Source organism: Carassius gibelio, chromosome B19 (genome assembly GCF_023724105.1).
Source record: "Carassius gibelio isolate Cgi1373 ecotype wild population from Czech Republic chromosome B19, carGib1.2-hapl.c, whole genome shotgun sequence".
Lineage (NCBI taxonomy): Eukaryota > Metazoa > Chordata > Actinopteri > Cypriniformes > Cyprinidae > Carassius > Carassius gibelio.
In genome coordinates this window covers 28333558-28349948 of record NC_068414.1, presented here as the reverse complement: position 1 = coordinate 28349948, position 16391 = coordinate 28333558, and the positions used below count along the sequence as shown (strand labels likewise).

Genomic DNA, 16391 nt, shown 5'->3' with positions numbered 1-16391 from the left:
TATGTTTTGGCTGGCTGGACCTTGTGGCTTTCAGTGCTCATAGAAGAAACACGGGCACGTAATTTCATAGCAGAAGAAAGACTGTCTAAATACACAGAGTTGGTATATTATGTATCTGTCTTGCCAAAACAAGCATAGATTAAAGAGTCGTGAATGACAGGTGCTGAAGGAGCGTGGATGGAGGAGGAAGCAGAAGAATCACTGACTCGAGTGTTTCTCCTTTTTGTTTGTTTATAAATGTACTTTGATGTTACACTAAGAAAATTTGCTATATCTGATCACACGTGTATAGTGTTTGTGTTTACATATGCTTAATGTATTTAAATGAATGAAAAGTAATAGTTTTCATTGTAGTAAGAGGCATGTTATATTTGTAACGTGACCATTTTTAGTTGGTTACCTTTTTATTTTTGTTCCTGTAACTCAACTGGTAGAGTAAGATGCTTGCAACGCCAAGAGTATGGGTTCGATTCCCATTTCTTCAGATGCATAAATGTAAACCTAAAGTGTTGGATTGTTGCAAACGACAGCATGCTGCAATTCTCCATCCAGCTTTCCCTCAAGGCTATTCTCTGAGCCATTTTACAATGCAAGGTAGCATTTATTTTTGGAATCTTCTCCGCAAAGAGAGGAGGGAAGAGAGAGCGGATAACACAGAAATGAGAAGCGGAGTACAACCCAGAGCGCTGAGGAAATAGGGGAATGATTGTCACTAGGGGAGGGACGGACCAAGGAAAAAAGACATAGGGAGGGTGCGCTGGGGTAATGTGTTTTCGATTAGCAGGAGCACAACGACTCTAGTTTGACCGCTGTACTGTTAGATTTCCAAGTGAGTGTTAGAGGGAGACTGAATGAGTGAGAGGACGAAGAGAGTGACAGAACGAGGTGAAAGGGTAGGTCGGGCAGAGAACAAGAGAGGTGTGATTTTTCTTTTTTTTTTTTGGATGGCCATGTGTGAAACGGGAAAGGGCGAATGGCAGAGAAAGGGCGTGTTTAAGTGAAATGGGGTGAGTAATTATAGTAAACAGTGAGAAGTGGGAGTAGAGAGAAGGAAGGCAGGACTCCAAGTTCTGGAGCGCGGTTTATAGTTGTGGTGATTACACAGAAAACGACTTTTTCAATATAAAAGACCACCACTAATGAAACAACACTCCGTAAAATGGCTCTTGGAGCTTTTTCTCGTGCCGAGCACTAAACGGCCGTAACCGTTCGTGTAGCATTCCAATGACCTAGGCGTTCTTAATAGACTTGTGTAATCTGTAAACCTTGGCTCTCAGCAGGAAATAAAGAAACTGTCCACTTCTGTTGCTCTACCCTCTGTTTTTCCTTTTCTTTCCTTGTCTTTCATTCACTCTGCGCTTTTCTGATTGGCAGTCGTAAAAGGGCTCAGTAAGGTGACTGGATCCTCTGTCTCCCAGAGGGCCCTTTATTGCTGAGGTCACTGCTTGGACTCGCCTCTCAATGACTTGACCCTCAGAAAGCACCTGTGGTCGGTGCAGTACTAAATTACTCAGTGGCCTTTTGTTTTGGAGGGGTGTAAGGGGCATAAGGTTACTTTTGTCAAGCCCCCAGTACTTTTTTTGTGCATTCCAAAAATGTTTTTGTTCTCTGTATTTTAAAAACCAGGTCAATTTGTAAGAAAAGTGATTGTAAAAAAAACAAAACAAAAAAACAAATGGGACTGGGGCTGGACTCCAAAAAAGTAGTGTAAAAGTGGTTGATACGCCACCTTGACATGAAACATTGAGTGTTTACATGTACAACAAAATGCTGATAACTATCAAAAATCTGTGTTATCATACATAGCTACCACATGAAAACCTTATCTCCAGTTTTGATGAAAAGGTAAACAGATACATTGGCACATTGAATTATTCTACTGATTAAAGTGCCGAGCCCGATAGAACGGCCGGGCAAAAATCTAAAGTTTGCTTTTTGTCAAATTGTTTGATTTTTATCTGGTAAAATGTGTTTAGATGATTTTACATGTTTTTGTTGTTGTTTTTTAAAGCATTATTCTTGTAAAATTGTGCACGTGATCATATTTGTTTATCAGAACACAATGTTTATCAGTGTAGTTGTAAAAAATGTATAAATAATTAATTGCCGCAAAAACATAATTCTTAGTGTATCATTTGGAACAATCCATAATCAAAAGTCTCGGTATAGTTTGGATATTAGTGACTAGTCTTTCTGTGTCCTTAGTTAGATCATTCAAAGTCGTATCTGTGGTGGTGATCCATGTTTGCAAAGCCATTCTGTTAATAATTAAATTAAAGGTTAAGGCTGTCTCAGAAGTGTGGCTAATTTGTCTTTGGTCGTAACACCCCCTCTCTTGTTTTTATCTCCTCAGTTTGAAGGTGAGAGGGCTGGGCACTTGGGAAGGGACGACATTGCTTCAACCCAACAAGGATTTTTTTCCAACCTCTGCTTTCCCCCTTCCCCTTTCCCTCATTTCCACTTCCTTCTTCCTACTTGACATCTGCACAGTTCTCCAGTACCTGCTTATACCTGCGAGTGAGAACATACTGTCCCACTCAAGCCCCCCTTGTTCCCCAAATCACCAATGGATCAGAGGACACAGGGGGGGCCCTCTACACCGCCCCCGCTCCCTGCCAATGCCCCTCCAGCAGAACGTGAGAAAGAGGGAGTAGGAGGAAAGAAGGATGATGAAGAGGAAAAGAAAAAGCGAGAGAAACCAAGAGATGGGGCACAAAGTGAAACTTGTGGTGCTGAAAGTGGGACTAGTGACCAGCAGCAGCAACCCACACAGTTCTCGGTCAAAGAAACCAGTTACTCTGAGGGCAATGTCAAGCTCAAGATAGGCCTACAGGCCAAGCGCATGAAGAAGCCTCCTAAGATACTGGAGAACTATGTGTGTCGTCCAGCCTTCCGAGCCACTGTAAGGCATAGTGGAGGACGAGGCGGAGCACGTGTTAATCGTGGGGCCGGAGCCAATGATGGGAACAGCCACACTTCTAGCCCAAGTTGTGGAAAAGAAGGAGAGAAAAGCCCCTCTGTCAGCCGGGGAGCACCTCTATCTTCTAACGCTTCAGCTGCTGCATCTCCCTCACCTTCTCTTCCTCCTCCTGTTTCCACCAGCCCAGTCACTCCTGTGAATGGAAGTGCTCCAGCAAAAAGGGTAAGGTTGTTTAACTTCTCACATGGCATTTCAGATGTCTAAGACATTGTAAATAAAGAAAGAGACTAGCTGAAGTTACACAACATGCAACCCAATAGTGACATGATTGAAGGTCTAGACAAACTCAAACGACCCTCTTATTCCACTTTCCTTTCACTAAGATAATGTGGTTTCATCAGATAAACGAGCTTTGCAAATCTTGCCACATTTTCTTTCTCACTCTCCTCTCTTTAGGTCACGTAAACACTAATTTTCTTCATTTTTTTGTTCATTCCACACTTTTTTGTTTGATTCAGGGCAGTCATTGCTGTTCAGTCATTTTTTGTTTCTTCAAATTTCTTTGCCTCAATTTTATGCAATAATAACTTGTAACCCTATTTGTCTGTAACTCTTTCCCTCCTCTGTTTCACACACATCTTTCCTTTCTCCTCCCATCTCCCCCTAAAATCATTCTGCTGTTTTATTGATTTGGAGGGGAAAAAAACAAGTCGTAATGTTCCAAAGTTCAATCAATAAACAGTAGCATAAACATAAAATTAGATTAGCCTATTTTGGAAAATCTAGGTGAGAAACAGCAGAGTTTTGTCACACTTTCGTCATTATTTCAATACATCATTATTTCTTTGTGTTCCATGATTTTCATATTACACTGTTAAAGTTAAAGGTATGTAAAATTACTTTCATTGTTTCCTTCTATTTATGTGCATAGGCTCCTCCAAAACTTGCCTGTAAGTCTGAGGGAAAAGCTGATGCAAAATCTGTTGCTTCTTCAGAGAGACCCCTTAATCTGCATCGCCCCATGACAGAAAGCAAATCACCCTCCTCTGGAAAGAAAAACCATGTTCCACAAACCAACTCTGCTCCTGCCCCATCACCACCGACAATGCCCCCAGCTGCTACATCACTACAGGACCCCAAAACAGATGGTATCTTAACTCCTCAGTACAATTTTCCTGAGGGGCAGAAAGAACAAGAAAGGGGAATTTCTACCTGGGGTACTCCTACAGTAACTGAGAAGCTTGCTCAGCTCATAGCTACATGCCCGCCTTCAAAGTGCCCTAAGCCAAAAGCCCGGAAGGTGTCACCAGCTCCAGCACACAGTAGCTCGCCTCCCTTAATTTCTAATCTGCAGCGCCCTGAACGGGCAATGGCCAATAGAAACACCTATTCCAGGGCGGTGCACCTTGCCCCACCACCACCGGTATCACGGCCTCCAGGTCGACCTTATGGGTCCAAGAATAAGGACAGTATCCTGGAGAAATTTTCTGGCACCTCTGGAAAAGATGAATCAGATGGACTTTCAAAGGGGGTCACCAGTAGCAACAGCAGCACAACCACCACCACTAGTACAGCACTGTCTCAAAACAGTAGCCGCTTGACGACGACGTCCACAAGTAATAGCACTGACAACAGTACCACCAATGGAATGAAATCTCAGTCTCGTCTTGGGCATTGCCCATCTCATTCTTCCTCCACGAATTCTCTTTCATCACCACCATCTTCCTCTTCTTCATCCTCCTCCTTAGAAAGAATAGGAAGTACAGGCTGTCACATGGGTTTGCCAGGCTCACTAGCCTCACGGTCTAGAGCGAGCCCTTCCCAGATAGAGGAGTTTACTGAGAAAGACAAAGAGCGTGACCGAGACAAAGACATGGACAGTGCCAGAGATTTAGGTAAGGGCTCAACACCAGCAATGCCAGGGAAGCAAGATTCTAAAGAAAGGTGTTCTTTGCCAGCTCCTCGAAGTGAGAGTGGTAAGAGCTCAAGCCCAGTCAAACGTAGTCCCAATCAGGAAAGTCGTGTTAGTGGGGTACCAAGTCCTGCTGAGTCCACCAAATGCACTATTTCACCTTCATACCCTTCTGGTGCCAGCAGGAGCCCCCCACCTCTGTGCGACGACACTGGGGCTCTATCTCCTGCATCACCAACTGAGCAGGATTCAAAGCCTCTTAAGAAGCGGCGAGGACGACGGCCTCGCTGGACGAAGGCAGTGAGTCGCACCCACAAGACTTTACATGAGGCTGTTTCTAACCATCAGAAACCAATGCCATCAGGGCTTTCCTCCTCATCTCCTATACGGCAACCAGTGGAACGGACTCCCACTGGTAATTGCATGTCCCCTTTTGCTTCAGAATTTTTTGATTCTTCACCCAAGAAGAGGGGACGGCCCAAGTCTAAAATGCCTCGGTTAGATGCACCAGCACGTGGCCGCACCCCAAACAAACTGATACCCTCAAAAGTCTACTCCAGTCTGTTCAAATCTAAGGAAGAGCAGGATCCCCCTGTTTTGCACCCTGAAGTGGACTTTAATCCACCTAAACTCATGCAAAGAAAGCGAGGGCGACCCAAGCGCTCGCCACCAAACCTTCCACAAGAGGCCCAGCCCCCAACACTTGCTCCTGAGTCAGGGGATACTTCAGTTGGTGAAAAACCTTTTCGTAATAAAGGCAACGGGCAGCTCATTATGAAGACGATTATAGGCAAGATTAATAAAATGAAGACAGTAAAACGGAAGAGGCTCCTGAGCCAGATACTGCTTGGGCCAAAACCAGGGACTGAGCAGGAAAGCTCCAGAAGCAGCATAGCGCCAGGGGCAGGGGCTGCTACAAAACCTTTATCATCACTTGCTGCTACATTTGGGGGCAAATTAGGACCCCAGATAAATGTTAGCAAAAAGGGGACAATATATATGGGTAAAAGGAGGGGTCGTAAGCCAAAAACATCAGCTAATCCCTCCCCAGGTGCCCCCACGCCACCCCCTGAACCTTTCTTATCACCAAACACTTCATCCCCACACCATCATCACCAGTCACAGGCCTTGCAAAACCAGCAACACCAGTTGCCTCCGTCTGAGGTGTTCCCTTCTCCATCACTTTCGCAGTCAAGTGGGGGCCAGAGTCCCATTAGTGATGCTAGTTTTGTTGAGCCTGGCTCAGTGCATTTCTCATCCCACCCACACTGTAGCCATTCCCATCAGGGCCACCACTCATTCTCCTTTCCCCCACCTACTTTTTCAGCCCCCTCTGCTCGCACTGTAGCAAGCTCCTCCTCATCCACAGCAAACCCATCTCAAAAGAAATCTTCTTGCAGGGGCTACCACCATCACCACCACCACTACAGGCAGCACTACCATTATCAAAAGTTTTCTCCTCCAAGGCCACTATTGCCCACGTCTCCTGCTCCTCTTAGTGAGCTGAAGGAGGCCACACCTTCCCCAGTAAGTGAATCACACAGTGAAGAGACCGTACCCAGTGACAGTGGCATTGGGACAGACAACAACAGCACCTCAGACCGTGGGGAAAAGGCTGGTAGTGCAAGTGGCTTAGCTGGTGTAGGGGTCTCGCAGGGTATGGCAAGTGGACTCTTAATGCCTGGTGTCATAGGTCCTGCCTTGGGAGCTGGAATGGGGCTTTCTTCGAGAGGTAGAAAGAGGCACTCATCTTCAGTTCACTTGGAACGTCCCTCACCTACACCCTCCCCGCTTGGAGCGAGGGCATCACCTGATACAAGAAGACCACACCCAGCTGCCCCATCTCCTGCTTTGGTTGGACATAAAGAGAAGCATAAGCATAAGTGCAAACGCCGTGGACATGGCTGCCCTAGTTATGACAAACTGAAAAGGCAAAAGCGCAAACGCAAGAAGAAGTATCTGCAGCTGCGGTCACGTCGGCAAGACCCAGACTTTTTGGCTGATTTGGATGAGATCTGTGTGCAGCTCAGTGAAATACGAATTGGTCATCGCACACCTACACTTCGTTTGGGTAGCAGTTTGGGTCTGGGTACTGGGGCCACAGGCCCGGGCCGTGGATCTGCTATGGGAAGTGCCAGAGCCAGCAGCAGCCTTGGAGGTGGAACCAATCCGCCACCACATCACTATCTACATAGAGACCTCTTGCCCACAATCTTCAGAATAAATTTTAGTGGATATTATTCACCCCACCCAGCCTACCCATGTGATTCACTTCATTATGTCCGTAAGCCAGATCTGAAAAAGAAAAGAGGGCGACCACCTAAGCTCAGAGAATCTATATCAGAAGTACCTTTTGTACCTGGGTTAGGCTTTCCCCTCTCCGGCGGAGGTTTTTATCACCCTTCTTATGGTGTACCATACTCTTCTGCCCCATTGGGACTTGGCTACTATCGTGGTTATACCCCAGCAAGTGCCCTGTACCCCCACCCCCATCACCAGGCTCCCCACTCTGGCCCATCCCACCATGTTCATTCCCCTTCTTTTCCTCCACCTCCGCCCCCTTCCTATGTCCATCATCATCACCCATCTCACTTGCTTCTTAACCCCTCAAAATTTCACAAGAAGAAACATAAGCTGCTTAGGCAGGAATATCTAGGTGGTGGTCGTTCATCAGTACTCTATCCTGCAGTGTCATCCGAGCTGTCATTTGGCTGGCATCACAAACACAAGCATAGGCACAAGCACCGTGATCGCTGTGGGGAAGAGGAGGGTGATGATGTTGGTGGAGTTGTAGGTAGCATTGGAGGCAGAAGTGGAGGAGGTGAGGGTTTGGGGGTCGGAAGAGGTGAGCGAGGGAGTGTAGAGTCCCTGCAGCGTTGCAGGTTCAGCCGAGATGGCTCTGCTGACTCCAGTGCTAACAAACAGGCAGCTTCTGCCAACTCCCCTTCCTCTTCCTCTTCATCTTCTGCAGAACGGTACAAGCGAAAAGAAGCTTCAATGTCTTGTCTTGGGCCTTCGCGACTGTCTTTGGGCAGCGTGAGCCGGGGGCATCATCCTGTTGACTCCTGGTTCAGGATGGGAAGTTCTGAAACTGATTACTCCAAACTCTCTAGAAACCAGTCCCTTTCTGGGTCTGGTGTATTCTCTGAAGGACATATGCAAAATACAGTTGAGTGCTCAGAGAGTGATGAAGAAGATGCTGCCTCCCCTATTGAGGAGGCAGAGACCAGCCACCACACCAACTTGTTCACATCTGCACTCTCTCGAACATCCCTCAAAGGGAGTCGCAGCAAAAAAGGTGGAACATCAGAGAGCCCTAGTCTTTCACGGTTGGATCGGACGGTGAGAAGGGATCGTTCCACATCTGCAGAAAGAAGAGAAATGGGTAAGTGAGAAATCTTACATATTCTGATAACTAATGCTGATATTGTGAAGGTTACTAGACATGCAATATGTTTGTGCTATGGCTACAGTTTACATTACAACCATGCTCAGTTTAATAATGTCCTTACATTTTTTTTTTTTTTACATATTGTTGTCAAACAACTGAATGCAAATCTGGGCTTGAGCTTCCTGAGGTGACCCAAATTTAGTTTGACATTGTGAAGGTTGCAAAATTAATGCAGTGAAATGTAGTCACTCCCCAAATATAGTTTTACCTCAGCGTCCTCCATAATTCTGTGCTAAAATTTTATTGGACGTCACTTACTTCAGTGCATGCCACAAATTTATGATTCTTTTCCAGTACTTCCTATCAGGGTTCCAATTAGATTTCAGGGCCAGGCCATCAAATCAAAAACATTTTGCATGGTTTGTTTAAAGGGATTGATATGAGACTGGTTGAAGTTGCAGCTTGTCATTAAAGGTCCTACAGTATAATACCTAGTCTACTAAAGGCTAGTTCCAGCATAAATTCTTCTGCACTCCCAACAGCTGTGGGATTCCAAACAGGCTAAATTTCTTCACACTCACACATACACACACCTGCTCAAATGTTACAGTGCTGAACCAGGTGAAATGGAGCAATTTTCATAATAGAACAGGCTCTCAGTCATGCTATGATGGGTGGACAGTGTGTTTGTGTATATGTGCTCATGCATAGAGGGTCCCTAGTGAGATGACAAAGTGTAGTATGTAATCCAGGATTAGAGCTCAGGACATGAGGTCATCCAACGGTCAATGGCTGCACCATTAATTCACTGTAGCAGCGAAAGCAAGAAACTGATGAGAGAGTAAAAGAGGAGGATTAAGTGCTGGAGAAAAATGGGGCTGATAAAAAACAAGAATAAGACTAAGACTCTGAATATAGATGTGCTGGCTAAGGCAGTCATTATGATTTTTTTTCAGCAAAGCGCTAACCAGAAGTATTAAACCCCGACTACTACGCGTCTTGCATGGAGAAATTGTGGGGGAAAAAATACAATGAAATAGAATGATACGGAAGGATGGGTTTGACTGATTGAAAGATAAGATGAAGAGAACATAATAGACTAGACTGTGTTGAAAAGTGAGTTAGACTGAGAGTAAGTTAATTAAAGGGATAATGGAGGATAGAGGGAACACATTTAAGGAGGCCCTGCACACATGAACACATGTAGCTGTTTTTTTTTTTTTGCTGAATCTGTGAGGCAGTTATTTTCATCTACATCAGAATTTGGCTATTAGGAGATGAGTATCTTTTCTACACAATTTATAATCCAATTTATCTCCTCAACTCCCCATTCTGTTATTTAAAGTCAATTCAGCAATACATGCTGCTAACAGTTCTTTGGTGTACAATAGCTTTTATTTGATTTTGATTTTTTTTGCATTGTGTTACACACATTACACATGGAATGGGATGTAGGGCAATGGGGAGACTTCTGTTAATTGTTGTTCTAATTTGTTTAGTTTTTCAGCTACTCAACCCACCTTTTGTTTTAATATCACAGGAAATGTGTCTGGCACACAGAACCGAGTTGGCCAGTCCATTGTTCCTGAGGTTTCTGAGGGTCCCCATCATCGGCACCACCATCACCACCACCCTCCCCTATCCCTCTCACACTCTGCCTCTTGCCTTTCTCACTGCACTCTCGACCAGCCCGGAAGCGTCACAGCTCTCCGGCCCTCCAGCCGGCAGGCTAGTCCGTCCACGGGCTCCTCCCAGCCTGCATGCTGTCGTGACTCCCCCCCTTCACATCACTCCCACCGGCCCCCTCCCAGAAACAACCTGCACCATGTCAACAAGATCCTTCGTGCAAAGAAGCTCCAGAGGCAAGCGCGCACAGGAAACAACATGGTGAAAAAACGAGGCCCAGGGCGTCCCCGCAAGCACCCGCTGCCCTCGCCTTCCCCATCGCCTCCACCACAGACATCTGAACAAGAGAACCACCCTTTACCTGAAAGGCACAGAGGAAGTGGACTTTGGGAGGGAGACACCGTGGTTGACGTCATTGAGTCTGTGATACAGAGTCAGCGCAGAAAGGGAGGCAAGAGAAAACGCTGGGAAAGGGAGACAGAAGGAGGCGATGAGGAAGAAGAGGAACCAGTGGAGGAAAGAGAGGTGGAGGAAGAAGAAGAACGACCAGCTGCTAGAGAGGAAGATGTGATGGCAAGAGCTAGAACAGACGGAGGGAGGGGATGGTTGACACAGGAGGAAATGCATTGTTTTCGCAGGTATGTCGTACAAAATATGTAACTGTTCAACATTTAGATTTTTATTTCTTTTGGAAGAAATGAAGTTTCTGAAGTATCTTGTGATACTAAAGACTGGAGTAATAGCTTTGAATGAACACAGATCAGCATGCAAGCTTGAAATTTATATGATACATTGCGTGACATCTCCAAAACCTGTTTAAAATCAACATGAAATCAAAATCAACCAGTTTTCTTCCCTTAACACATCTTTGTCTCCATATCCTTGACAAAAAAACCTTCTGTAAAATCGAATTTATTTTCTCTGAAATTTCCTTTTCATACTCCTGCACACCTTTAATGCTGCTGTAATGATCAAATCAATTGAATGTTGAATTAAACACCACAAAAGTCTTAGGCCCGGTTCCACAGACAGGGCTTAGACTAAGCCAGGATTAGGCCATAGTTCAGTTAGGACATGTGAGTAAAACATATTTAACATGCCTTTAAAAAAACATTACCAGTGTGCATCTTGTGACAAAACAAAGGCCCTGATATATTTTAAAATCAGTCAGTGCAAATTCCTTTCAGTTGAAACAGCTCAGGATTACATTTTAGTCTGGGACCAGGCTTAAGTCTTGTCTTTGAAACCGAGGGTTAATCTCATAATAAATTACTGCTTTTCTTTGCAGCGCTCTGGAGGGAAAACCTGATGGCCAATCCTCCCCGGACCGCACAGGCCCTACTTCGGTGGAACAAGCCCCAAACCCATCAGTGACCAGTCAGCGGGAGAAGAGAGTTGCTAGACCACCCAAAAAGAAGTTCCAAAAGGCTGGGCTTTACTCTGATGTGTACAAGACTGATGAGTAAGGATGAACAGACTCCTCAAGCCCGTCTTATTACCTAACATTCACATATATAAAATAAACTTAACCTGTCTCCATTTCCCTATCAGTCCTCGCAGTCAGCTGCTACAGCTAAAGAAGGAGAAGTTAGAATACACTCCAGGTGAACATGAGTATGGCCTTTTTCCTGCCCCCATTCATGTTGGTGAGTTTTTCATTTAAGCATAGCTTGTAGTTCTAATAATCTGCAGATTTTCACATGCATCAGTTAATTTAGCTCTATATCTAATTGCAGTTCGGTGGACCGTTTGATTTAGATTCATTTTTCAACCTAACAGTTTTAAAGAACTATTATTTCACCGAGTAAGCTTGTGGACTTGCCGGTATACTGCTTTCTTTGTCATTTCTAACCAGTTCATTATGTATGGCCCCATGGGCAATCAGGCTGATTAGTTATGGTTTATGAGTTATGAGGTGATTAGTTGATTCAATATTGGAATGGCACAGCCTCAAGTGAAAGGACAAAGAGATTGAATTAATAACTGCTATTTGTCTTCGGTGTTTGTCCAGGGAAATACTTGAGACAGAAACGTGTTGATTTCCAGCTGCCTTATGACATCCTGTGGCTTTGGAAACATGATCAGGTAGCTCCTTAAAACCACATCTTTCTCCGAGTAGACAGCTGCATTTGTCATTTTATGTTTTTTGCTTCAAAATCGTTTTATTAATCACTGTTTTGGTCTTGGTTTCCAATAAACATCATTAAGATACATACATACAAGATACATTTTTTGCAGGATAATAATATTAAGTTTATTATTAAGTTTTCATCTTCAATTTAGTTCATTTTTCTAGCAAGGTTTATGCTCCTTTATGAAAAATATTTTGGTAATATAAATAAACTTAGATCAGGATATATTTTCTGAAAACATGTTTTAATATCTTTAAAATGATTTGAAGCAGTTTAATCCATAAACTAAAGGATACATCTTTGTTCTTTTGTAGCTCTACAAGAGACCTGACGTGCCTCTTTACAAGAAGATCAGATCCAGTAAGGAAATTTTCATTCGTTTTTGTCACTACCCATAAGCTCAACAACTATGTAGAGCTTGTGTTTCCATAAATATACTGATTTGACAGGACCGGGAGTTGTAGATTCCTTCCTTACTAACCTGCTCTCATTCTTGTACACTTTGTGTTTTGCATGCGTATGTTTGCAAAGGTTTGAAACTAATGTAATATTTTCCCTCTTAGATGTCTATGTGGATGTGAAACCTCTTTCTGGGTACGAAGCCACTACCTGTAACTGCAGGGCGCCTGAAGAGGACAGTGAGAAGGGCTGTCAGGATGACTGCCTAAACAGGTAAGAGGTGTACGCCTTCTCCTCTGTTTACTCATTAGTGCAGCTGTGGAACCCATGGTTTTCTTATCTCTGTCTGCCTCAGGATGATCTTCGCTGAGTGTTCTCCGAGTACATGTCCATGTGATGATCAGTGTGATAACCAGCGTATCCAGAGGCATGAGTGGGTGCAGTGCCTCGAGCGCTTCCGGGCTGAAGGGAAGGGCTGGGGGATTCGAACCAAGCAGCCTCTACGCTCCGGCCAATTTATCATCGAGTACTTGGGAGAGGTGGTCAGTGAACAGGAATTCAGGTTAGCCTCATTTTGGCTTTAAGCAAGAGTAGAGACATACTTCAGTTAGTTTTAACATGCAACAGTTTGGTCAATTCCAATGTAATGTGAAACTCAAAAGCTATTTCTAAACCTTTTCAGGAATTAAATGTGTGTATATGTTTTTCTATTTGTATTTTTTGTAAGCAGAATACTGCCACAAAATCCGAGCAAAATCGCAAACCATTAGAACATATCTTATGTTTAATACAGCTGGAAATACAATACCTTAAAAAAATACGTAAAGCAAAATTAAACTACCATTTGTAATAGCTTAAATTAAAAGTGTGCACAAAATTGCACAAAGATATAAACATTTAAAACATTCTAACTTCGAAGTAGAGGGTAGCAACCAAAGGCTGTAGCATAACCAAGATGTGTCACTCGTGGGGAAAAATGCAACCCTTGATATGGCTGTTCAATCGCAAGAAGCTCCGCCTTCTAAATGAAAGAGCCAATCACTAATCGGTAAAGTCGGTGCATCACTACAGCTGATGTTAGAAGTCCCGGTGACTGCAGAAACAGTCAGCGCTCTGAGACGTGCGCTTAGGACTGCACATGCGCACTGGCTGATCTAGCCTGAATAATACACTTTTTATAACGTTATTAGAGCAAAATAAACAACATTTAAGATCCAGTTATTGTCAGATTTCTTTGGTGATTTTTAAATATGAAATTTAATTGCAAGCGGTCTTATGAAGCGAAACGATTGGTCTGTGCAAGAAACGTATTTACAGCATTTTTTTTAGCATTTTTTATATATATTTTCGTTTTTGACTTCATAATGATAGCACAGTTTAGAGTTGACGAAGCGAAGTGGGAGAGAGAGAGAGGGAGTAGGGCGACATTGGGAAAGGCTTTTAGTTTAGTTTTACTTGATTGACCGTTTGATCTGCTGTTCCAAAGAATATTATCATACATTCAACAAGTCTGTTTTGTGTTTAGGAGTCGCATGATGGAGCAGTACTTCTCCCACAGTGGTCACTACTGTCTGAACCTGGACAGCGGCATGGTCATCGACAGCTACCGCATGGGCAACGAGGCTCGCTTCGTCAACCACAGCTGCGAGCCCAACTGTGAGATGCAGAAATGGTGAGTCAAACAAAACCGTTGATGAGTCACTGAAGAAGCACGCTAATAAAATTCCATCAGCTTCTGATGTTCTGATTCCGAAAGGTCATTTTTAACGATGAGTCACTGGGGATGTGGATGACCACAAGTACTGAGTGAGCAATGACTTTATCCTTTAGAAATGGCTGTATTATGAATAAACCATAGTCATGTTGAACAAATGAAAGCAGAAGAGGTCACTGCTGTTGAAACTGTTGTTTCATAAATGAGCTTAATTAGTCAAAATCTGAAGGGTTATATATTAGCAACAGGATTGTGAACTCAAGATCCAGGTCAGTGACCAACATCTGCTTGATAACGTAACACAATTACACACACATTAGGTGTTGGTGTTCACACACAGAAAAATGTAATCTCTTCCATCTCTTGCTCGGTCTACATTTTTCTTTTTCACACACACATACACACATTAAAAACAGTGCTTGTAGGCTGGATGGTGGCAGATCATCTATCTTGTCACAGAAGAGCGATTATCTGTAGCTTGTGTTTTAGGGTGGGGGACACAGCTGTGCTGCCCAGTGGTTAGCTGTTAGAGCACACACACACCCACACACCCACATCTGTGGCAAAATGGCCTCATTCTACCTTATTGCATAATGTAAAACTCAACCTACTTGTTTAATATCAAACCCAGAATGCTTTGTCGCTTGAGTTCATTTGCTTTCGAGGCTCAACATTAATATGCATTCGTAGCTATGCAATATTATATTAAAGCAGTAAGACAGACAAGGCTTTTAACATGGTTACACTACAGTTCAACAGGAAATTGATCAAAAGTGACAGCAGATGTCTACAATGTTGCAAAAAAGAGTCCTGAAAAAAATGTATCCTGGTTTCCACAGAAATGTTAAACAGCACAACTGTTCAGTGTTGATATTAAAAAAGGAATGTTTCTTGAGCAAGAAAACGGGTTATTAGACTGATTTAATAGTCAAGAAACTTGACCAAGGTTGAGTTGAGTTTAAATCGTCTGTCTGTCCGTCTTTCAGGTCGGTGAATGGAGTGTACCGTGTTGGTCTGTTTGCTTTGAAAGACATCAACAGCGGAACAGAGCTGACATACGACTACAACTTCCACTCCTTCAACACCGAAGAACAGGTACGCTGGAAGAGTTGCGGCCACCCGTATCCTCCATGTCAGGAACGTGCCTGTCTGAAGCATGTACATACATGTCCACAGTGTGTGTATGCAGCTGTGTTTTGTAGCGGATGCTTGTACTTCATTCGTCCGGATCGGTGGTGTTGATTCAGTCACTCATAGCCGCTTAAGAATTTCAGCCACTAGAGTTTAGAAGACTTGAGAATTTATATATATTTTTGTAAGCTTTTATTGTTTTTTATTGTTATAATATTTCACATTAACAAGGTTTATTACCTCTGATAGTTTACATTTATTTTCCTTTTTTTAGCACTTTAACATCAGGTTTTTGATATGCTGGTGGATTGGATCTGTAGTAGATGTTTAACATTTTCCTCTTGCTTGCCAAATGATAATGTTTCTCTGCTCTTGTTGCTATGCAGCAAGTCTGCAAGTGTGGCTCAGAGTGTTGCCGTGGCATCATTGGCGGCAAGAGCCAGCGAATCAATGGGCTGCCTGGGAAAGGGGGCGGATCGGGGGGCGGAGCCCGGAGGCTGGGGAGACTGAAAGAGAAACGCAAGTCCAAACACTCACTGAAGAAACGGGTATGACACAGTTCATTCAGTAATGATGCACTACTATTTGCTACAGTAGCTGCTAGTACAACATTTCCCTAATGCAAAACCATTATTTTGTATTTATTGCTTTAAGGAGGAAGAGTCCAGTGACAGCAGCAAATTTTACCAGCACCTTTTAATGAAGCCTATGTCAAACAGAGAGCGGTAGGATGCCATCACACACTGGTTTTAAAGGGTCATATTTTGCACCATTTACCAATTAACATAATTTAATTTTACATTTGGCACATTGAAATAAACAGTGACTTTATAAGAAACAATCTCTAATATAATAGACCATTCTCTCACACTCAGACATCGTCCGCTGGTTTCTTGTTTAATTTAGGAACTTTGTGGTGAAACATCGAGTCTTCCTGCTGCGGAATTGGGAGAAGATGCGGGAGAAACAGGAACTTCTGAAACGAGAGGGAGAGAGAGAGCGAGAGAGGGAGAACAGTGGGCTGTCTCTTTACACACGCTGGGGAGGAGTCATCCGCGATGATGGCAACATCAAGTCAGGTGTGTGGACACGCGCACAATTCATCAGCTTGATCTCAAGTTTGTCATTATTCTGCTTCGAGTCTTCAGGTAAACGCTGCACGGTTA

At 43.7% G+C, this 16391-nt stretch overlaps 1 protein-coding gene across 3 annotated transcripts in view; it reads left to right on the top strand.

Annotated features, from left to right (window-relative positions):
- The window catches only part of LOC127979019 (histone-lysine N-methyltransferase ASH1L), a 29171-nt gene that overhangs the window by 2414 nt on the left and 10366 nt on the right, over positions 1 to 16391 (top strand). For all 3 annotated transcript variants that reach the window (XM_052584113.1, XM_052584115.1, XM_052584116.1), the window contains exons 3-16: positions 2354 to 3142; positions 3852 to 8217; positions 9764 to 10487; positions 11138 to 11311; positions 11401 to 11495; positions 11861 to 11934; positions 12296 to 12341; positions 12545 to 12653; positions 12736 to 12942; positions 13906 to 14052; positions 15081 to 15189; positions 15612 to 15773; positions 15880 to 15950; positions 16132 to 16304. In XM_052584113.1, coding sequence (XP_052440073.1) covers positions 2567 to 3142; positions 3852 to 8217; positions 9764 to 10487; positions 11138 to 11311; positions 11401 to 11495; positions 11861 to 11934; positions 12296 to 12341; positions 12545 to 12653; positions 12736 to 12942; positions 13906 to 14052; positions 15081 to 15189; positions 15612 to 15773; positions 15880 to 15950; positions 16132 to 16304 — 7033 coding nt within the window. In that variant the 5' untranslated portion in view covers positions 2354 to 2566. The remainder of the gene's footprint in view (positions 1 to 2353; positions 3143 to 3851; positions 8218 to 9763; positions 10488 to 11137; positions 11312 to 11400; positions 11496 to 11860; positions 11935 to 12295; positions 12342 to 12544; positions 12654 to 12735; positions 12943 to 13905; positions 14053 to 15080; positions 15190 to 15611; positions 15774 to 15879; positions 15951 to 16131; positions 16305 to 16391) is intronic.